This window comes from Lactuca serriola, chromosome 9 (genome assembly GCF_051521515.1).
Source record: "Lactuca serriola cultivar US96UC23 chromosome 9, Lser_US96UC23_V15, whole genome shotgun sequence".
Taxonomy (NCBI): Eukaryota; Viridiplantae; Streptophyta; class Magnoliopsida; order Asterales; family Asteraceae; genus Lactuca; species Lactuca serriola.
This window is the reverse complement of record NC_136416.1, coordinates 188,765,056-188,789,432: the sequence shown is the minus strand read 5'-3', so window position 1 is coordinate 188,789,432 and position 24,377 is coordinate 188,765,056. Positions and strand designations below refer to the sequence as shown.

At 35.1% G+C, this 24,377-nt stretch overlaps 1 protein-coding gene and 1 long non-coding RNA gene across 2 annotated transcripts; both read left to right on the top strand.

Annotated features, from left to right (window-relative positions):
• The first annotated feature begins 13,784 nt into the window (after positions 1–13,784).
• On the top strand, positions 13,785–14,826 carry LOC145073577 (uncharacterized). The gene is made up of 2 exons (XR_013691435.1): positions 13,785–14,210; positions 14,285–14,826. It is a non-coding gene; the product is annotated as an uncharacterized LOC145073577 (long non-coding RNA).
• A 6,571-nt stretch (positions 14,827–21,397) lies between these two features.
• Positions 21,398–24,047, top strand: LPXB (lipid-A-disaccharide synthase B). Its single transcript, XM_079020675.1, has 8 exons — positions 21,398–21,882; positions 22,064–22,163; positions 22,260–22,365; positions 22,463–22,677; positions 22,781–22,853; positions 22,928–23,166; positions 23,235–23,461; positions 23,561–24,047. The coding sequence occupies exons 1-8, from the start codon at positions 21,647–21,649 to the stop codon at positions 23,736–23,738; spliced, it is 1,374 nt and encodes a 457-aa protein (XP_078876801.1). The 5' UTR covers positions 21,398–21,646; the 3' UTR covers positions 23,739–24,047.
• The last annotated feature ends 330 nt before the right edge of the window (positions 24,048–24,377 follow it).

The window sequence follows — 24,377 nt, the reverse complement described above, 5'->3', positions numbered from 1 at the left end:
TTATATGATATAAATGTGTGCATGCTTGATTCAATTTCTTCTTCTTCTAAATCTAAATCTAATAGCAATTAACTTCATTGATTACTAAATTGGATCCTTAATTTTGGGGACTTACAAAAGCCGATGAAGGGATTTTTCTGGGATACTCTCTTACTTCAAAAGCATACAGGGTTTTAGACAAGCGTTCGAGGAAGATTGAAGAAACGTATTATGTGACTTTCGATGACCGCTTCGTCAAGAAGCTGAAGACCACTGAAGAAACAGTTGGAGAAATTTTCTCTCAAACAGGCCAAGTCACGGCCTCAATTGCAAATTTATTTGAGCAGTTCGTGGAGTTATTCGATGAACCGGAGAAGGCTACTCTCTCAGAAGCCAATGCAGCAGACAACAAAGTTGACCATCTGAAGCAAATCGTCGAAGACGCTACCAAACGAATGGATGAAGGAGTATCAGTTCCAAATGAACCTCCTCAGCACGGTGCTTCAGTTAAGGGGGAGAATCCATCTTTTTCAAAACAACCGAGTTCACAAGTTGAGGGGGAGAACTCTTCTCCAGCTGCACCCGAAAGCTCTATTGCACCTGAAAGTCCAGTAGCACCGGAAAGTCAAGATACACCTGAAAGCTCATCAGTCGAGAGGGAGAATGCCGATATGTTTTATGACGATGATAGTCAATCTGAATTAGAAGAAATGGTAAATGCTGAATTGGATCCATCCTATGATCCAAATTACCCTCCTCTTGTCAAATGGACCAGAGATCATCCTGTTTCACAGGTTGTGGGTAATGTCTTTGAAAAGGTCTTGACCCGATCTCAACTGAAGGCAAAGCAAAAATCTCTGTTCTCAAAAGTAGAGTTCTGCATGTTTAACTCTTTCGTCTCAAAAGTTGAACCAAAGAAAGTAAACACTGCTCTTGATCACTTTGATTGGGTTCAAGCTACGCAAGACGAACTTAATGAGTTCGAAAGAAATAAGGTTTGGCGCCTCATTCCAACTCCTAAAGATGCCTCGGTTGTTGGTCTCAAATGGGTCTTCAGAAATAAAATGGACAAGGAAGGCAATGTGATAAGAAACAAAGCTCGTCTAATGGTGAAAGGATACTGCCAGGAGGAAGGAATCGATTATGAGGAAACTTATGCTCCTGTAGCTAGGCTGGAATCTGTTCGAATATTCCTTGCCTATGCTGCACACAAGAACTTTGAGGTCTACCAAATGGATGTAAAGTGCGCATTTCTAAATGGAGAACTTGAAGAAACGGTGTACGTGGAGCAACCTCCAGGATTCATCAATGAAAAGTACCCCAATCACTGCTATATTCTGGACAAAGTGGTTTATGGGCTGAAACAAGCACCTAGGGCCTGGTATGAAACGCTAACCAAGTTTTTAAAGATGTCCAAATTCAAACAAGGTTCGGTTGACCCAACCTTCTTTCGTAAGAAGGAAGGTAACCACCTTATGATTGTTCAAATCTATGTTGATGATATCATCTTTTGCTCAACGAATCCTAGCTTAACAGCTGAATTCAAAAAGCTGATGGAGACTAAATTTGAAATGAGCTCAATGGGTCCGATTAATTTTTTCCGTGGTTTAAATATTAGACAGGGACCCGAAGGCATCTTTATTAACCAGGAAGCATATACCAAGACTCTCCTTGCTAAATTCGGAATGATGGGAGGCTCAAAGGTTAAAGTTCCAATGGCGTTTGGCACCAAGCTCACTCCATCCTTGGATAAGCCAGCAGTCGATATTACGCTATATCGCCAGATGATCGGTTCTTTAATGTACCTTATTGCTTGCAGGCCTGATATAATGTTTTCTGTTTGTTACTGTGCTAGATTTCAGGCGAATCCTCGTGAACCTCATATGCTTGCAGTGAAGAACATACTCCGGTATCTAAAACGAACTACCTCTCTCGGCTTATGGTATCCATCAAACTCAGGTTTCTTCGTTCAAGCCTACTCAGATGCAGACCTTGGAGGATGTGGACTAGACAGGAAAAGCACCACTGGAGGCTGCCAATTCCTTGACGGGAAGTTGGTCAGCTGGCAATCAAAGAAACAGACTTGTGTATCTCTGTCTATAGCTGAAGCAGAATACATCGCAGCTGCCTCCTGTACATCTTAAGTGATTTGGATCCAAAGCCAGCTCTGGGACTATGGACTCAATATGAAAAAGATCCCACTATATTGCGACTCCGAGAGTGCAATTAGGATCTGTCATAACCCAGTGCAACACTCCAAGACTAAGCACATAGCACTGAGGTATCACTTTATTAAGGATCATGTGGAAAATGGGAACGTCGAAATTCATTTTGTTCGAACCACTGATCAACTGGCTGACATCTTCACCAAAGCTCTTCCTGAAGCTTCTTTCAACAAAATTCTACAAGGGCTAGGAATGATGGAATCAGAGTCAGTACCAAAAATTACCTCTCAAGATTAAAAGTAAGAAGCGAAATACACCGAACGTTCGTGTTCGGGTCTCATGTATGCCGAAATGAACCAAACGCTCGGGTTCGGGTCTTGTTCTGGTGTACCGAAATGAACCGAACGCTCGGGTTCGGTTGTATCATCTGATCTTCGCTTATCACTCAAAGGTAGTTTCTTTGGTTGTAAATCTTTTGTATTATTTTTCCAAATTCATTTATCTTATTGTCAAAGTTCTTTTCTTTTTCAAACTTATTTTTTTTTTGACAACCGAAATAGACCGAACGCTCGGGTTCGGTTCCAAAATTTTTCTCACCCGAAATAGACCGAACGCTCGGGTTCGGTTCCAAAATTTTGTCAACCGAAATAAACCGAACGCTCGGGTTCGGTTCCAACATTTTTTTTGTATTCATTTTTTTAATGTCTTATTTTCCTTTTTATCAAAAATTCCAAAAGTATTTTTTTATTTTTTTTAAAAAAAAATTCAAAATCTCCAAAATAATTTTTTTTAATTTTGACTCTTATCTTTTTGTATATCTCTTTGTGGGTAAATCATTTCACTAGCTAAGTGTCCCTAGAAGCATGCTGCTGTATGTGTCCAAAGCCTCACCTGATTCTGAATAAAAGCCTTACTGACTTGGTACAAACAAACCTTGTCTTCTTAATTAGGCTCTCATATTTATTCTCATCATGAGCTACCTAACTCTCTTCTCACATGAGATAAGAGTTTTCTGCTTAGTCCTTATTTTTCACAGCAGAGCTACTTTGGTCTCTTTACACCATCTACATTACTTTTTCTCCATCTCATTCGCTTCACAAACGTAACCCTTGAGACTCTCAGACATTACCACTGAGGTTTATGGTTGCACAATTTATGTGTTCATGATCTTAGCTTCGTGTCACTACGTGCTAAGTGAAACCCACAATTCAATACCTACTATGCATTGACGGTGAACAATTAACTTGCTCTAGCTTTCACTAATGAATTGACAGACTTATCCATGAGGGTACAACATGAAATCTCTATTTTTCTTTTGAGTGATTCCTATGAAATTGTTAAATCCAATAACATTTCTTCCCTTGGGATTCAGTTTTAATTTTTTTTTTGAGATTTCGCATACATTAGTTTACCTCGCCACTTAAATTATCTCCAACCTACTTGTTCAACAGACTACATTGGTCTCACAAGTACTTCGTTCGATTTCTATCTTATATCAAGATCAGGATTTATGAATCGAAGCGAAAGCCACCCTCATAAGTCTAATTAAAAGAAGCCTTTCAACACTTCTTAATAAGTGTCTGATCGTTATTTAACGGGAAACCACACAAACACTTTAAGGTCTCTCTTGACTTTGAAGGAAGAGATTCGTGCCCGGGATCAATTGTTTCGTGTCTTTATTGACATCACCTAATTCCTCAAAAGTGTTGCTTTATTTCTTTTTCTTTTACACACTCAGCACGAAAATCTTTTTGATTTTCCCAAATTCTGGTTTCATTAATTTCAAGACATTTTAATTGGATAGGTTGTTATAAAAAGGTTGTGGTTGATATTGATCCACGTGGGCGATTTTATTTTAAAGATGCCGTTAAACTCTAAAGGGATAAAATGACAAAATGATGACTCAGGCGGGAGTTCAATCGATTTGATTTTAAACGGCGCAAGAAGGCAAAGCGTGCGAATCGGAACCGTTTCCTCTCCAAACGTCGCCTGATGGGAAGGCGTGTAATTAGGGACTAACACTCTCTCTCCTGCGTAATCATCGGCAACACCAATTGTCACGCGTCAATCGCCTCCGAAAAACTCTTCGTTTTTCAATCGACGATTTGGGAAAGATTCTTCTCTCTCCTTTACCCACAGTATAAAAGGCAATGTAAATCACCATTTACCTCTTTACTACACCTATATTTCCAGAGAGCAAGAAAATCCTCCAACCTCTACAGTTCATCATCTCTCCCATCTTCATCACAACAATGGCAGATTCTTCATCAGTTCACGCAACTTCTCACATCTTGCCTATTCGTCCCCAGCAGAGTTTGATCATTGATCTTACTCCTCAGGCATACGACGCTTTCATGTTTCCCATCATCGAATGCCTGAAATACTCACCAATCGCTCCTGCTCTTACCAGGGCTGAAGCTGTTCCCATGGCGTTCCTGTCACCGATTTTTGCCACAGCTCACTACGACAAGGTCGTCGACAGGATTTTCTTTGATATCTTCGAGCACAAGGCGTCGATTTCCAAGCAAAGGTTTTGTACGCTGTTAGGGTTTGAACCTGATTCGTCGAGGGTTAATCCTGAAACCATTCCGATGGGTCATCTGTTCAACATGTTCTACAACATGGGGTACACTGAGGTGCTCACAACGGTTACGAAATTCAAGAAATCGTGCCTGCCCCCTCAGTGGAATGGGATGTTTACTGTGCTTTTCAAGGGCTTGTCTGAAAGAAGTGCTGGATCAGATGGGGCAAGTCATCTGTTCCTTTCAATCATGTACGGAATCTACAACGGTATCAATATGGACTACGGGTCGGTCCTTTGGCAACAACTCATTCAGAGTCTTTCTTCCACTTCTCGACATTCAGAGATTTCATATGCTCGGTTCTGGACACTTGTCACTAAATGGGTGATGGACAAGTACCACGTCCCCATTGTCGCTGGTGCTCCAATGTCTTCGATTGGTACTTTCCATACCACGAAGATTATTGTCTCTGACGCATCAAAATTTCCCTTCAACGGTTCTATCCCTGAAACAATGTATGGTGATGTGCCTACCGACAGCCGGATCATTCAAACATACAAGGAGTTCCGACGTTCTGGTCCGAGAGAACTTACTCCAGAGATGCTCAAATCGATTCATGATGCTGACAAGCCTGCCCCAGAAGAAAGAAGACTGATAAGGGAAAGCAGGTTGCAAAGGGAGCAAAAGGAACATCTCCCAAGAAGAGAAAACCCACCAAAGCCGCCCAATCCCCTCCAATAAAGAAGCGAAAAACCCAACCAAGGCGAAAGCTAATCATAGCTTCATCCTCAAGCGAATCTGAGGAAGCGGGTTCTGATTCTGATGGATCTCAACGTGGTAACACTCCACCACGTTCGCCTACACCAGAGATTCATATTTCCACTTCTCCTATTTCCTCTCCACCAGTTACAATTCCTTTCTCCATTCCCCCCATAACATCCACTACTCAAATACCATCCACCTCCATCCCAGTACCACCACCCATATTTACCGAAGCAACCACCACCACCACTACAGACGTAAGAACCAACGTATCTGATACGGGGGTTCATACTGACGCACCCAAATCCACCTCAGCACCCAAACCCACACCAACAACCGAACACACCACCCAACCCGAACCTACTACTCCTACTACCGAGCCTCAAGCTTCGTCACCACCATCTTCTCCTGCTCATACTGCAGAGAGTGAAGAACCACTCCTTGGCGGGGAGGACATGACCTTTGATTCGGTCTATTACAGTCTGTTTCAAGTTCAAAGTGACGATGATGACGATGCTCCTGTCACAAAGAGGCATCTCCAGGAGCTACATGATAAAATCGATTCGCTCATCGCCTCATCTTCCACATCATAGTCCTCAATATCTGAAGCTGCCATTCAGAAAATTGTTGATGCTTTTTCCAAAGCTCATCAAGTTTCCCTTGATTCCGCCGCTACAGCCATTGATGCCTCAACCAAAGCTTGTGAGGCAGCAACCGAAAAAGTCGATAAACTATTCACTGATGCTTCTTCCTTGTTGAAATCTTTACAGGAAAACGCTGAAGCCACCACGACAAAGCTGGAACCCATTGTCAACCAGCTGGCTAACTCAGTCGCATCAGATCTGAAGTCGTTCGCTTCACTTCATCAAACAATTTATGACGACAACTCAGCTTTTCGAACAACCATTGAGGAGCGCCTCTCCAAGCTTCAAGAAGACTTAGCTGCTGAGAACTCTCTCATGGATGCTCTCGCAAGGAAGACTACCGCTCTAAAGGTCAAGAGTACTCAACTCTCCAACTCTCAACAGGAGATTGACTCTCTTCGATCTGAAAGAGAGGTGGTTAAATCATGTGTTTCGGATGTCCACTCAGCTATCTCAAACATCCTTGAAGCACATGACCCGATCCTCAATTATTCTGTAAGGCGTACCCTTGCAGAGAAGCTTGCTCCCGCCCTCTCTCTCCTAAGCAAACTTGAAGGGCTCCTTGATTTCGTGTCCATTCGGAAACAAGGGGGAGAAAAAGAACAAGTGTCTCAACCGCCTCCTACTTCAACAACAACTCACGCAACCGAACCTCCTCCAGTAGGCCAAGCCTCCGGTTCCGGTGTAAAAGAAAAGGGCAAGAAAATTGCTGATGAGAGCGATGAAGATGATAAGGAGACAATTGCCGACCTTTTGAAACGACAGGATCGAGATAAAGAGGCTGACATCAGTGCTCGTGTGGCTAGAGAGGCTGAAGAAGCTGAAAGAAGACAGAAAGAAGCCCATGACCTTCTCGAGACCAGGAAAACTCTTTTTCCTCCTTGGACTCTTGAGAAGCTGATTAAAGAAGCCATCGAAACACCAAGTATCTGTTGGGTTTTGAGCATTCTAACACTCCTAAGTGTACATGCAACCCTAAATACCTTGGATCTATGTTTTCTCTATTATACATGAAAATAAGAACTTCCAAGGTATTATCCTAATCTAGCATATAAAACAAAGACTATAACAAGATAGAATACATACCTCTTTCATGTAGAAAGTCTTCATGAAGCTTGAGTGCCTAGTGCCCCAAGTGTGACACCTCAAATGGTTCACACAACGTCAAATACTCTTGGAATAGACAAAACTGTAAAATTAGTCCTTGTGGTTTGCAAAAAACTTTGGATGGGGTCCAAAAAGTTTTCGACTTGCATGGAAGGTCCAAAATCAAGAATTTTCTTTGGTTTTGGTCTTTGAAAATTTGAAAAGACTATTTTGCCCTTATTATTTCTTTTTTACATTTTCTTTATTTGTATTAATTGTTTTATAATTAAAAAAAAAGCAAAAGAAAAAAAATGGGCCTACAAACCCCACCCCACCCCACCCTATATTTCTTTCTCGTGTTCTTTCCCTCTTCATCAAAAAGACATTGACTTTCAGATCATCTCCATGTCTCTCACCCCGTCGAGAAGCCCTAATGGTCGCCACCCCTTCTGGTCGGTGAGTATTTTACCTCTCATCTCCTCCATTCCTCATCCTTCCTGAGCCAGTGGATTTACATCTTGGAGCTTGAAACCTGCCTTAACCTTAATGAAGTCGACAACGTTGAATCTAGTAACAAATCTGAAATCTTGAAACGTTCTAACTTGTGGCGACATACTCATCTCTTTCCCTTAGCCGCCAGAATATTTTAGGGTTTCAATCCAGATTTTGATTTTGTGTCTTCTGCAAATTTCTAGGTTGGTTTAGAATTTGTATTTTGATTTTCTGCAATTCTTGTTCATCATTGTGTTGATCATTTTCTACGATTCGTGTTCACACTGATTTTGCGTTTTCTGCCTACTCATGGAAGAAACCACTAAGTCAATTTTTTTTGGGCATCACAGGTTTTTTCCAATGGTTTTTAAACATGGATTTAGCTAAATTTTATCATTTGGCTACTGTTGCTCGATTTGTGGTTATCAAGAGCTTGAAGAGTTTGTGTTGGGATGCACTTTGACTTGAGGTCCATCCGGGAACTGCCTCAATTTGTGATTATAACACCTTCATTTTATTCTTCCTGTTTTGATTACAAAAATACTTTATGTGCCTGTTCTGAAAAATCCAATATTGTATCAAGAAATCGACCCTTAATGACTTTGGTGTCTCCACTGTAATTTTTCGGATTACAATACACTTAATTAGGATGAATTTTGGTGTTCTAATTTTAAGTGTTTTAGGCATAATTGCAAATAAATTTGATTTTTTTTGTTGGTATTTGCTTCTACAATAATTTTATACATTTCGATGAATGGTAAACTCATTGAAGAAGAAGGTTGTTGCAAATTCTGGGTTTTTTGTTCATATTTTGTGTGAGTTTTGATTTGCAGGTGATGTGTGATGAAGAAGAAGATGGGAAAGAGAGTCAAAAGAAAGAGAGAGAGAGAGAGAGAGAGAGAGAGAGAGAGAGAGAGAGAGAAATTGGGGTACGGTGGAGAGGAGGTGGTTGAGATTTAGTTTTTTTTTTTTAATTATTTAAATACCAAAACAAATAAAGAAAATAGAAAAAAGAAATGAAAAGGGTAAAATCGACTTTTCAAGTGTATTATGGACCAAAAACACAGAAAAATCTTGATTTTGGATCGTCCATGCAAGTTGAAAACTTTTTGGACTCTATCCAAAGTTTTCTGAAAACCACAGGGACCAATTTTGCAGTTTTGTCCTTGGAATAACTTGAGAGAATTCTACACTCATGAAAATCGGCTAGCCCTTTCTCACTCTCACTAGTGGCCGATTTTGGTCAAGAATAAGATGCTTATATAGTTAGGGTTACACCATGTAAACCCTAATTGACATGGCCTTTCATTTCCATGATCCATGGGTACAAATACACCATGGAGCATCCATGGACCATCCTATGGGTTTTAGCCCAACTTGATTATCCATGGAGCATTAGCCCACTATACAAGTATGGATGATTTACACAATCAACTCATATATTTAATTAGTCTTCTTTTGATCACTTAATTAATCCTAGATTAATTCTTGATCAATACTAATTAAATAATCTTATTATTCTTATTATTAATATACTAGAACTTATAATATATTAATAACCATAAGTGTCTTATTTCTCTCATTATAGTCTATCCAAGTGCATGATGCCATGCAACCCAAATGGACCATGTCGGGTCGGGTCAAGTCTTACCAATTATAGTTATGGACTTAGACATTAATCCAACAGTATCTTGTGGCTAGAACCTGTGATCTCTTTAGATCGTTCTAACACTGTCGACTCTCAGTTCGATATGCCACTGACCCGAAAGGCGTTTGTTTTTCATGCCTTTGACAACATTGTTGAGTTCCCCCATCCTCATCCACAAGTTGATCGGGACTTAGTCGGATTTTATCTGAGGGCAGCTCAACCACAATACCAAACTTGGAGCGCTCAGAAAATCGTCAATGTTCGGGTCCTAAAGCCGTTCAGGGAAGGCAACTTCACCAACGTTCGGTTCAAGGTACTACGGGGATCTGCCAAGACCGAACATGCCATCTCACTTGCAGATCTTCCCAACCTTAATCCCCATGACTGGATTATCTTGCACAATATCCTTCTTACAAACGAAGCAGAATATGGTCCGATCATCGACCATTTTAAGAGGATGCTTGTATGCTATGTCATGGAAGTTGCTCTGATGGATCAGGAGATAGCGAGCGTATTCAAGAAGAAGCCCACCATATCTCCTGTTGGCTCTGCCAGTGATCTCAACATGATGCAGATGGGGAAGATTGACCCAAAGAGAAACTCCGTCATGTTTACCAGGAACGAAGGACAGAAATGTCTTTTTGCCTTGGCAGACAAACATCTCTACACCACTGCCTATTTGGAACACGTTTTAGGGATCATCCATCGATGCAAGTAGAACACAGCGGATGATATCAAGTACTTAGATGATATGATTCAATGGTACATTCGCTTCAGACAGACAATCCTTGCACTTATCACACGCCTGTTCGATACAATAAAGAAGGCTCCCACTACTGGTCCAAGCAAGAAGAAACGATAGTCTCTCTCCAAATTAACGCAAAGGGGGAGATTGTTAGGATCAATATAGTGTTGTGTCTATTGGGCTCGTTAGCTAGTCCATGTTTATCTCCGGTATGGGCCTGTCCATCCGTGAGTTTTGTAGAGTTTAGTATAAATACATGCTTGCATGCATCCTAAAACGAATGATTAGAAACGATTAGAGAAGTATTGTTCAGCATATTCATCATTCTTATTTTGTAACCCTAGAATCCTCTACAGTGGAAGTTCTTAGTCGAGCTCTGCTGAGGATTGAGTAATCTAATCATTCGACACATTCTGATTCATGCTTGTGTTTCGTTTTTACTATCTTTACGTTCATTACTTACCTGTTACAAAGATCTAATCGATCAAAGAGTTAATTTATAACTCATCAGTGTGATTATATGTATTTAATCACTTATGATATATGTCGACATTATTTATCTTCGTGTCTCGATTCAATAGTTGTTCTCGTGTATATAATCATATATGATTATATGTATCTAATCATATATGATGTATGTGGAAAAGATTTTTTTTTTTTGCATTTTTTGATACAATAGTTTTTCTCGTGTATATAATCATATGTGATTATATGTATGATGCATTTAATCACATATGATTTATATGAACAAGATTCGTTTTTTCACTTTCTATTTGATAATTATTTTTCATTTATTTAATCGCATGTTTTCTATGTATTTAATCACATATAGTTGTTGTGGATAAAGAACAACTATTCAATCGATAACACAAAAACGAATCTTGTGCCCATAAATCATATGCAATTAAATACATATAATAACATATAATTAAATACACGAGAACAAATATTTAATTGAGAATGCGAAAAAAAAAAACATATATGATTAGATACATATGACCACATGTGATTAAAATACACAAAAACAATGAAAATGAATCATGTCCACATAAATCATATGTGATTAAATACACAAGAACAATGAAAACAAATATTTTCCATATAAATCATATGTGATTAGAGTCATGTAAACACATGTGATTAAATACAGGAGAATAACGAAAATGAATCTTGTCCACATAAATCATATGTAATAAGATACATATAATCACATGTGATTATATGTTTTAACTATTCATTATTCATTTTCGATTCATTAGTTGGTTCCATGTATTTAATCACATGTGATTATATGTATCTAATCACATACGATGTATGCGGAAAAGATTTTTTTTTCAAGATTTTGTTTCAATAATTGTTTTCGTGTATATAGTTACATGTGATTATATGTACGATGCATCTAATCACATATGATTATATAGAAAAACTTTGTTTTTGTACATATAAATCATATGTGATTAGATGTATTTAATCACATATAATTAAAGTTAAAAAGACAAATTATTGAATCGAGAATCCAAAAGTGAATTGTGTCCACATAAACCATATGTGATTGGATACTTATAATCACATGTGATTATATATATATATATATATATATATATATATATATATATATATATATATATATATATATATTTAATTAGATATGATTTATGTGGACAATATTTATTTTTTCAGTTTCGATTCAATAATCGGTCTCATGTATTTAATCACATGTAATTGTATGTATCTAATCACATATGATTTATGTGGACATGATTTGTATTCGCGTCCTTGATTCAATAGTTGTTCTCATGTATATAATCACATGTAATTATGTGTATCTAATAATATATTATTTATATAGACAAGATTCATTTTTTATTCTAAATTAGATACATATAATATCATGTGATTAAATGTATTTAATCACATATGATTAAAGTGGACAAATAACAACTATAAAATCGAGAACAAAAAAATGAATCTGGCCAACATAAATCATACGTGATTAAGTACATATATGATTAATGTAGACAAATTCATTTTCACATTTACGATTTAATAGTTGTTCGCTTTCTTGTTCTCGATTCAATAGTTATTATTGTATATTTAATAATGATTTTATTTTATTGAGAAAAATAAATGATGTATTTAGCATAATTTATTTATTTTCTAATAAAGATAAAATGTAACTATTTACAAGATTATTTTTTATTATATGTCAATTTAATACCACTAGTAAAAGTACATGTTGGTAAAATTTGGGCAAAGAAGTTTGTGGATACTAATAGATTATTGCAATTTATATCAATTTTTGTTTTTATAATATAATATTGTTGTGTGGCGTGCAAAACTGTCAATGGATAGTTGTAAAATTTGGTTTTACTTCGTTTAAATATTAAACTGTCAATGCCTGAATGGGATAATTTTAAAAATTGATTTTACTTCATTTAAATATAAAATAAGGGGCTAATTACTAATCTAGTCATTTTTTCTTAATTATTTATCAAAAAATAGTCAAAATATACCAATTAGCCAAAAATAGCCCTTAAAACCATAATCAACTTAGGATTGACTACGGTCAACGCCTTTGACTGATGTTTTATTGAGAAAACTACTGTTTTGTGCTAATGGGCTATTGTTTTATTGGCCCGTTTACTTTTTCGTGGCCCATTAGCCCAAAGTATATAAAGAAATTTTTTTCAGATTAGGTCATTTTGTCTATTGTTTTCTTTGTTTTACCTACTTTTTTCTCTCAATTGAGCACCCGAAGAACAACCAGGTTTGTCTACTTTTCATCAAAATTTTACCGTATTTGTGATTAGGAGTAGCTTTTATATATGTGGTTAAATTTTTTTTGAAAAAAAAACGAAAAAATATATATATATAAAACCATAGGTTTCATACGAAACCTACGGTGTACAAATTCCCAATGCGCAGATTGTGCATTGTCGACTTGTACACCTACGGTTTCGTATGAACCGTACGGAAATTAATTTTTTTTTTCGTTTTTTTTAAAATCGATTCAATGGGATCGGAATTATGTTAATTTTGTAATCGTGTATTTTAAAAAAAACAAACAAAACAAAACTGTAGATATTATGGAAACCTACGGTGTACAAGCATTTACTGCACATTTTGTGCATTAACACTTGTACACCATTGGTTTCCATAATACCTACGGTTTTGTAAATTTTTTTTTATTTATTTTAAAATAACTAATAAACATTTTTTTTAAAAAAATAACTAATAAACATATTTTTAAAATAACTAATAAACATTTTTTTAAAATAACTAAATTTTTTTTTAAATAACTAATGTCACACCATTTTTTTTAAAATAAAACCTCCAAAATAGTAGATAAAAAAACAGTACTTTTTTGGACAAAATAGTAGATAAACCCGCAAAATAGCAGATAAAAAAAAGTAGTTTTTTTCGCCAAAACCGTAGCCTACGGTTTGGGAAACCGTAGGTATTAGAGAGAAAACCATAGGTTATATATTACCTACGGTTTAGTATGTGAAAAATGAATTTTTTTATACAAAACGCGAAACAGTAGACGAAATGGTGAGACAGTAGGCGAATTTCGAAACCTACGGTTTCGTGGGCTATTTTTGGCTATCTACTAATTTTTGATTAAAAAGTTGCTAATTACCCCTTTAATTTGGCTAGATTAATAATGAAGATTTTACTAATATCAAGAGAGAAAGAAAATAAAACACTTGTTATTTCTTATCAAGATGACACCACACGCACTGGAGTTCCATTTATATGCTATCCCCTTTTTGCATTCAATTGAATTGAAGCCATGGTCGTTTCTTTTTCTCCTTCAATCCTCATCCACCTTTGTCCTATATACATTTTATTCTTCTTCTTTCCTGTCTCTATCTCGTTGAAAAAACAAAGCCTAACCTTTTGAGATGGAGGAATTAGGGTTTTGGGTGTAACAGGTGATGGAAAAGAAATCAAGTGTAATTCATTGTCTCGCTCAGAAATTAACTTGTGGGGAGTTGTGTTTAACAAGTGAGTTTATGTGTATATGATGGCGTCGACACCAGTTTCTTCGTCGACGGGATTATAGCGGCGGGAACACAGAATAGGTAGGGCGAAATTGTATCAGGTGCAAAGTTCGACCTAGGAAGATTGTTGCAAATTCATGGACGTTCAGAAAACAATTATTCGGTAAGTTAAGAAGTCATCTGATTATCGTTAGTGATTTTAATCACAAAATGATTTTACTTCTTCCTCTCTGGTAGCTTTCTTCTCCGACGATGATGCATATTCAAATACTCTACACTTGTTCTGTACTATAAAATACATACTATTCCTCACCATTATGTCATCTTCAATCCAATTTTAACAATTATGTCACTGTTGCTGGTGGTTGTGAGTTGCGACTTGGTAGCGGAGTCCATGATCTTCCCATTGCCTTTCCTGGCGGAGGGAGGTGCAAATAGAAGGAGACGGAAGAGGTGATTTATGACGGTTATAGGTGTAGGATGATGGAACCAAGCAGATCTGGAGAGAAATGAGAGTGAGTAGGAGTAGAGACAGAGTATGTGTGTTCCAGGGCATTACGGTGGTTTGGACGACATTATGGTGGTTCCGACGGCGAAACTACAGTGGTTCCGGCAGAGGGAGACGACACGGTGGTTCTATTGACGCTACAGTGGTTCTCACAGGTTCTCGAGGTGGTCCGATGGTTATCATGGTAGTCCAGATTTGAATCTATATTAAGACGAGATAGAGGAAGAGAACGAGTATATGTGTAAAAGTGTGCGTCTAGATTTGTTCTCAATTCTTCTCATTTAAGAAATGTTTTCATATATATATATATATATATATATATATATATATATATATATATATATAAATTTATAATACGTGGAACCACGGTTACAAAATTAATTAAATTTTTATAGTGAAAACTCAAAATTATTAATCAAATATTTTAAATAAATTATTAATTAAAATATATTTTTTTAGTTATATAAAATTAAAATTGTTAATTTAAATAAATATATAAATTATATTATCTTATAATTTGTATTAAGTTTATTTTAATTTTATTGTAATGTTATTAATTTAATATAGTTAGAGTGGAAAATTTAAAATTGAGAATTTATATGTTAATAAATGACATGCATTAATTAAGAAAACTAATAGGGTGACACATGTCAAAAGTAGAATCTCTATACTAATAAAAGAGTAGTCCTTTTGCCAAGTGTTATAATATTAGAACTCCTAATTAATATGATGCCACTTGTCATTCTATTAATTCTCTATTTTAAATTTATTAAACCTCCTAATTAATGTGATTTTATTTGTTAATCTATTTATTCTTTATTTTAAATTAAATTTTAAATTTTATATTATTGTTTTCATTAGTTCACAAATAAAAAGAGTCTAATATATATGATAAATTAATTCCACATATTTATTTGAATCAATAATTATAATTTTACATAACTAATAAAAAAATCTCTTAATTAATAATGTATTTAAAATTTTATATAAAATAATTGATTAATAATTTTGAATTTTTTACTATGAATATTTAATTAATTTTGTAACCGTGATTTCTACGGGTTATAAACTAGTAAATATGTATTTATTAAAAGGCCTAATAAGATGACACATGTCAAAAGGAGATTAAAACTATTGTTTTATTAGAATATATATATATATATATATATATATATATATATATATATATACCCTATTCAACTTTTTAAAACTGCAATTTTTAAAGAATACCCTAATGAACTGTTTACATAACTCAATATTCTTGAAGAATTCTCTAAACAAATATTTATATAAATCTATATCAGAAAGAGTATATGTGTAAAAGTGTGTGATATCTAAGATCAGTGTCTAGATTTGTTCTCAATTGTTCTCGATTTAAGAAATGTTTTCATTTGAACATAAGCATATATATATATATATATATATATATATATATATATATATATATATATATATATATACCCTATTCAACTTTTTAAAACTGCAATTTTTAAAGAATACCCTAATCAACTATTTACATAACTCAATATTCTTGAAGAATTCTCTAAACAAATATTTATCTAAATCTATATCCAGATTGGATAATGCATGCCCTTGTACAAGTTAAGTTTGTATAGGTTTGGTTGTTGTCGGTGTGGTGTTGCTTGTACTACACCTACAATTACAACAAACATAATTAGTAGCATACAACATTCAAGTAAAGAATCCATTTTTACAACCGTAATTCTTTATGAATATTTTACATCGTATTCATATTAATCACCACAAAATTTCAATTATAAAAACTTTCTATTATATTTTATGTGAAACCGAGATATATACATTCTTTAAGCATTTATCATGTGTCATATATGGATTATATGGATAAAACAAACAAATCATTCTTGTTGAATACATAGACAAAAGAAACATAGACACTCTTATAGAAACAAAGAAATAGTTAGAATCTGATTAATTCTTAAAGAATAAGCCATGTTTAAAAAATTAAACAAAACTAATGGAGATATGTAGATGAACAACCATAACTAAAAGCAAACAAATACACAATAAAGAATTTTGAAATTGAACTCACCTGTTAAATCGATATAAGATTGTGATCTGGTGATGATGGTTGTGGTGTTGTTGGATGGAGTCAATCCAAGATGTATTTAGACCATCTCCAACCATCTCTATTTTTTCTCCTATAAATGGAGTAAATAGTGTTTCATTTCCAACCCTACTCCATTTTCTACCTTATTTTTTTACCCGAAAAAATATATTTTTGGAATATTCCATTTTTATAACTTATATATATTGTCAAATACACCCTTCTACTAATTAAACTCTATATTTATGATTAATTAATATAAATTAGTATACAACATGATATTATAAATATTAAATATTGCATTTAAATTATAATTAGTAGATAAAATAAACTAGAAATGTATAAAATAAAAATGAAAGGGACTAAAATTGACAACCAAACTTCACCTCCATTTTTGGAGATATGAATATGGGGGAATACTATTCATATCTCCAAAAATGGAGGTGAAAATGGAAGGAAAAATGGGGGAAGAAATGGAGTATGGGGGTGGGTTGGAGATGCCCTTAGATGGCGATGGAATCCAAATCTCACAATCGTGCCTTCATAAAGTGTAAAAATTCAACGTTAGTCATGGAAGTCATGGGATATATTTTACATATAGTCTTAACCCACAAGTTATGAATTATGAATAGAAAACATCATTCTACAAAAGTTACAAATTAAAGGTTGCCTTACCGGCTGTAGCATATGCATAATAATCTCACATTTGTTTCATGTTACAACTTCTGCACAACTTCATTAACACACATCATCGGTAAATATTTTAAAACATAGTGTATTAGCAATCAGTAGCCACTAATAACAAGTCCACTAAACATACATTCATAAAGATGACAACAACTTATTCTCTAGTTATTTATCCCCTCGAAATTAAATCAATAATTCGTGGAAACTTTTAGTAGGAGTTATGGGACTTGTTGCACAATAAAATTTTATTAATGGATAACAAAAAAAGTGTTAAAGGCATTTCAAAAAACCAAATTTATATGCAAAAATTTCCCGTACAGTTAAGTCAAATATGAAGTAGGCAAAATTAAGTAAAATAAAAGCAGAAACCTTGAAAAATCAAAGACATTATACACTCCGGAAGAACAAAATAATTATAACTCAATAAATTGGAAAAGCGAACAAGTCACTCTTAAGCAGCCACCACTTGAAATTGACTGTACAGAAAGCCCTAACTCTCATATTTTCCTTTTGAATTCCTACAAATCTGCATTAGCTACGCTTTCATAACAGAGAGAAAAAAAAAGAAGGAAAATCAATATAAAAATAGAATAAAATAGCTAATGGTCATATAGTTGCACAAGTAAGAACTTAACAAATAGGTTGCGATGCATAACCCATTTGTGATGGTGTAGGAGAAAAGAAAGGCAACGAGTTGATGGGTGTCAAACGATGACAAAGACAAGAAAATGAAAAATGGGTGTGCTTACTTGATTCTTTAAATTAATATAAACGATAACCACCATTTCCTACCTTTTCTTTCTACTTATATTCATATTCATGTGAAATGGTGACATGTGTCATATTTAGATAAGATTAATAATATTTTAATACACTTGTCATCATTTCAAATGGATATGAATATATGTAGGAAAAAAAGTGTGAATATATTTAATTTCTCATATTTAAATCTCAAAAATTAAATCATCTTCCATAAATATTGGGATTTAATATTAGATTATACTAATTAAACCAAAAAATATACTATGATACTTTTTTCAAATGATGGTACCATATTTGGTCATACATTTATACAATAGTTATAGTTTATACATAATCATAACTCTCTCTCTCTCTCTCTCTATATATATATATATATATATATATATATATATATATATATATATATATATATATATATATATATATATATTATGAAAACCTTATTTTTTCCAAAGTGCGTACAATGCGCGAGTATGCCTCTAAGACCATCCAATATGGGTCCAACGAGAAGCAACGGGGGGTGAGGTGGCACCCCTCAACGGTGTTATGACACGGGGAACACCCCCCCCCCCCCCCCAACTTGTTGCTTCTTGTCATGGCAAATCTCGTTGCATCTTGTTGGCGTTGTGACGAATTGAAACGGGGGAACACCAACTTTTTGTTTTTGTTTTTTTTTTTTCCTTTGGTGTTGCATCTTGTTGCCCATTTCCTCACTTGGTGTTATAACACCACTTGCTTATGTGGCATGTGAGGTGGTGTTGCACCTTGTTGCCCACACCCAATGCTCTAAGAAAAGGATATGGCAGCGATTAAAGATAGTCAATCATTGCTTTCGATGATGTTTCAAAGAGAGAGCCTCCTCTTTTCTCAACCACCGCATTCTTTAGGCAACATTTGAATGACGCCAATCAAAGTCGATGCACACCGCTTCATACTCAACTCTACCATATCTGAACGGCACCATGTAAAAGTGATCCACAACGCTTTCTGTTTCCGTATCTATACACCGTTCTAATATTCTGATAATGTTTATGCAACAAATAGTAAAGCTTTGCCATGTCTGTACAAGTTCCTCCCTTCAACCCAGAAGGCAAGACTGACATCATTTTCCTAATTTCAATTAGGTAACTTATTTCCTCTTTGATTTGCAATAAAATATTGTGAAGCTTTTAGTTTTTTCCCCTAATTTCCCCTGATTAGGGTTTTCGGTCTTATTGTGGCGGTCGATTGGAGAAAACTCATTGTTTCTACAGAGAGGATGCATATGAGTCTTAAGAACTTATCATAATCGAGGGATAGTGAATTCCCAAAATGGTTTTGGTACTGCCAAGTTACTTATACCCAAAAGCTCACATTATTTGTAGTTGTTTTTAGTTTAAATCAGAGGCAAACTCTATAAATCTACATGGTTGACTTCGCTAAAGGTATTCGATCATGAAAATGTTTAATATATGCAGGGATTCTATAAACCTATGGGTTGGTTAAAATTGCACGTTTGGTCCCTAACTTTTCTTTTGCATTCGGATCGTCTCTATGGTTTGATTTTGTTGTGTTTATCGTCCCTTACATACATAAAGTTAGGGACCAAACGTGCAATTTTGACCAAACCACAAGGACGGAAAATGCAACAAAATCAAACCATAAGGACGATCCGAGTGCAAAATAAAAGCTAGGGACCAAATATGCAATTTTAACCAAACCATAGGGACGATTTCAATAACTTACTCTTAATAATAATAATAATAATAATATAAAAACTTCCAGCATAATAGACATTACATATATTATGTTAGACATAAAAACTAGAAAAAAAGCTTCCAACTTGGTTGTTTAAAACATCGCTTGGGTGGAGACCTGAGTTCGATCCCCTTACAGGGGCGGATTTAGGGGGGGTCACCGGTGGCACCGGCAACCCCTCATTTTTTCGGCCGCAGTGGAAAATTTTTAAAATTTTTATTTTTTCTATTATCGTGCAACCCCTAACTTTCCCGTGCAACCCCTACTGTGAAATCCTGCATCCGCCCCTGTCCCCTTAGCTTCTCTTTCCTCCCTTATGATGCGTTTGGTTGTGGAAATCTGTTTTCGTTTTCAAAAAAATGTTTTCAGAAAATAGAGTTGGATTTTCATTTTTGATTTTCATTAAAAGTTTTAGAAAATGCGTTTGGTTGTAAGCGGTGTAAATTTTATTTTCCATCTTAGAATTTTAGAAAACTTTGGAAAACTACAAAAGTCACTTTTCTAATAATTTACATACAATTTGGAAAACTGAAAGTTTTTATTTTCTTAGAAAACTTTGGAAAAGTGAATGAATCAAACACATTTTCAAAATTTCCGTTTTCTTGGAAATTTTTCCTAGAAAACTGGAAAATTTTTCACAACCAAACGCACCCATAAGGTGTATTTGGTTATGAAAACTGTTTTCATTTTCTAAGAAAATGTTATCAGAAAATAGAGTTGAATTTTCATTTTCAATTTTTAATGAAAATTTTAGAAAACACGTTTGGTTGGAACCAGTAGAGTTTTAATTTTCCATCTTCCATCTTAGAAATTTGAAAAACTTTGAAAAACTGTAAAAATCACTTTTCTAATTTACATACAATTCGAAACACTAAGGGTGCGTTTGGTTGTGAAAAACTGTTTTCATTTTCTATGAAAATGTTTTCAGAAAATAAGGTTGAGTTTTCATTTTCAATTTTCAATAAAAACACGTTTGGTTGGAATGAGTGGAGTTTTTATTTTCCATCTTAGAAATTTGAAAAACTGTAAAAATCACATTTCTAATTCATACAATTTGGAAAACTGAAAATTTTCATTGTTTTAAAAAACTTTGGAAAACTGAACGAATCAAACGCATTTTCAAAATTTCCGTTTTTCTTGGAAAATTTTCCACAACCAAACGCACCCTAAAATTTTTATTTTTTTAGAAAACTTTAGAAAGCCGAACGAACCAAACACATTTTCAAAATTTCATTTTCTTAGAAATTTTTCCTAGAAAACTAGAAAATTTCCTACAATCAAAAGCACATTTAGTCTCTACTTTTCCTTTTCATTGAAGTAAACGTTGTCAGTTCCAACTCCTCCATCTTCGCCCCATTAGCTAAGTTCTCACCAACATTAGAAGGTTAAATTCGGTCAAGGTTCAAAAACGAACAAAGTTCCCAACATTTGAGGCATTTATCCACAAAAAGTCCAACTTTAGGCATAACGAAATATTTTATGTAAATTTGAGGTCTTTATCACAATAACCCCAAAATGTCCAAACTTATAAGATTTAAATAATTAAATAGCCTGAGAAAAAAAAGCCCAATAAAATGTAATCAATTTGGGTAATCCCGGCTGGTTGCTAGGGAAGAAAGAAAGAAACAGAGCTCGAAGCTGCTAGCGACACATAGCGCCTCACCCTAACCCCCACTCCCAGTGACTTTTCCGGCAGAGTTCACCGCCACTGCCGTCGCCCGCAGTTCCACAAACCCGGCGACTTCCCTCTCAGCCTGAATGCCTTAATTTTGTCCATCATCTTGGCTGGTCTGATTTCTGATTTGCAGTAAACATCACAATGTTGCTTAAGCCTATCCACAATTCAAATAGAAGAACTACTTCATACTTTCTGTCGTCATTGGGGAAATATTTCTCCACTTCGAGACAATCTGCAGTTGATTTGGCTTCCAAAGATGGAGAAATGAGGATCTTTTTAGTTGCAGGAGAAGCTTCAGGAGATGCTATTGGTTCTCGTTTAATAGCTGCCTTAACGAAGCTTTCACCATTCCCAATACACATTGCTGGAGTCGGAGGGTAATTCTTTTTTAGTCATGTACATTCACCTTTCAATCTCTAAATCTTCTTAACCCTAATCAATTAGTAACTGTTTCCCCAAACAATTTTGTGGTTTTCAAATTCACATCTATATTCATTTGTAAACATACATACATACATCCGCACATATGTATTCATTTATCCGTGTGTCAATTTTTAGATCTATGATGGCAAAACATGGATTGAAATCTGTTTTCCCCATGGAAGATATTGCTGTAATGGGGATTTGGGAGTTGTTGCCACATCTAAATAAGTTCCAAGTACTTTCTTTTTCCAATTTCTCATAACTTCTTGTAAAGAAATAAATAATTATATCAGACATCTTAAAAACTACTAAAAATCTATAACTTTTGCAGGTTAAACTGAAGCAAACATTTGAAGCTGCAATCTCATTTAATCCTCATGTCATAGTGACAATTGATTCAAAGGGATTCTCTTTTCGTCTTTTAAAGCAATTAAGGGGTAATTCTTTGACCATCTTTCTTGATTTCAAACATGTAATTTAGATTTTTCCTTATAATATTTATGGTGTAGGAAAATGGGGGAATAATTTTTGCAGCTAGATATGGGCAAAAAGGACCTTTACACTTCCATTATGTAGCACCATCTTTTTGGGCATGGAAAGAAGGTGAAGCAAGACTTAAGGGACTTTCTGAGTTTATTGATCATGTCTTATGTATTCTTCCATTTGAAGAGGAAGTTTGCATATCTAATGGACTACCTGCAACCTTTGTGGGCCACCCCATTCTAGAAGATTCCCTTGACCTTAACTCGGTACAAGTTGTTTCCACTTTTTCCCTTTTTACCCTTTCGAATTTTTGGCCATTACACTAAATATTCAGTTACTTAATGATTACATGTTCATGTCCAACAAAAGGTTGCTACAGAAAAGGGATGGAAGGTGCAAGGAAATGCTGACATGTTCAGGGGTAAATACGGAATTTCCTCAGGTAAAATTGGACATATTCAAAAATCCAAAAAGATACAATAAGTTTTTTAAAATTCAGGTAATGCTTTTTGCAAGGTTCAAGAATATTGAGTCTGCTTCCTGGAAGTAGATTACAAGAAGTGACACGTATGCTTCCAATTTACTCAAAAACCATGAACATGTTAAAGGACTCTATTCATGACTTAATGACTGTTATCCACGTGGCACCTAACAAACATGTAGAAGATCACATCAAAAGAACCACCAATGAGTGGCCGACACCTGTCGTACTGGTTCCTGGAGGATCACCCCACACCAAATATGATGCATTTAGTGTAAGTAATACTAGTTATCTGGCAGTTGAAAAACTAGCTGTTAGCTGAAAAACTAGCTGATGATGCAGGCGAGCAGTGTGGCGTTATGTACATCGGGGACAGCGGCAATGGAATTGCAACTTGCGCGATTACCATGTGTTATCGCGTATCGAGCCCATTTCCTAACAGAATGGGCGATACGTTATAAAGCTAAAATACCTTACATTTCTCTCCCAAATATCCTTCTTAATTCACCCGTTATTCCCGAAGCCCTTTTTCGTAATTGCTCACCCTCAACACTAGCACGTTTGCTCACGTAAGATTTCACTCAATTCTTTATTCTATATATTAGATTCGAAAGGTAATGGAATAAGTCATTACAGTCTGTGATCATGTTTGGTTGGCGGTGTTTCAGGGAAGTAATGTGTAATGAAGGAGTCCGGGAAGAACAAGTGGTTGCCGCCGAAAGGGTGATGGAATTACTAAGGCCGCCACAAGGTGGTAGCTTGAGCTTTGGTAACACTGCGAGTACGATAGCAGCTCGGACCGTGCTTTATTATCAAAAGGAGAAACTTTACGGATGTGTTTATTGAATGGGGCACTAGACAGACTTTTTAGGGTTATTATCAGTGATGAAGATGAAGAGTGCATTCATGTTTATTTTTTTTGACAGACTTTTTAGGGTTATTTTCAATGACGGGGATGAGGATGAGGATGAGGATGAGAACATTCATTTTTTTGACAGACTTTTTAGAATTATTTTCAGTGATGAGGATGAATAGTGCATTCATGTTTATTTTTTTTGACAGACTTTTTAGGGTTATTTTCAATGACGGGGATGAGGATGAGGATGAGGATGAGAACATTCATTTTTTTTGACAGACTTTTTAGAATTATTTTCAGTGATGAGGATGAATAGTGCATTCATGTTTATTTTTTTTGACAAACTTTTTAGGGTTATTTTCAATGACGAGGATGAGGATGAGGAGAACATTCATTTTTTTTGACAGACCTTTTAGGATTATTTTTAGTGATGAGGATGAGGACATTTATGTTTTTTTTTGATAGACTTTTTAGGACTATTTTCGGTGATGAGGATGAAGATGAGGAGGACATTTTTTTTTTGACAAAGTTTTTAGGGTTATTTTCAGTGACGAGGATGAGGATAATAAATTACAATTGAGAGATTGAGTGTCAAAACATAATTAGTGAATTTATTAAATTAGTCTCAA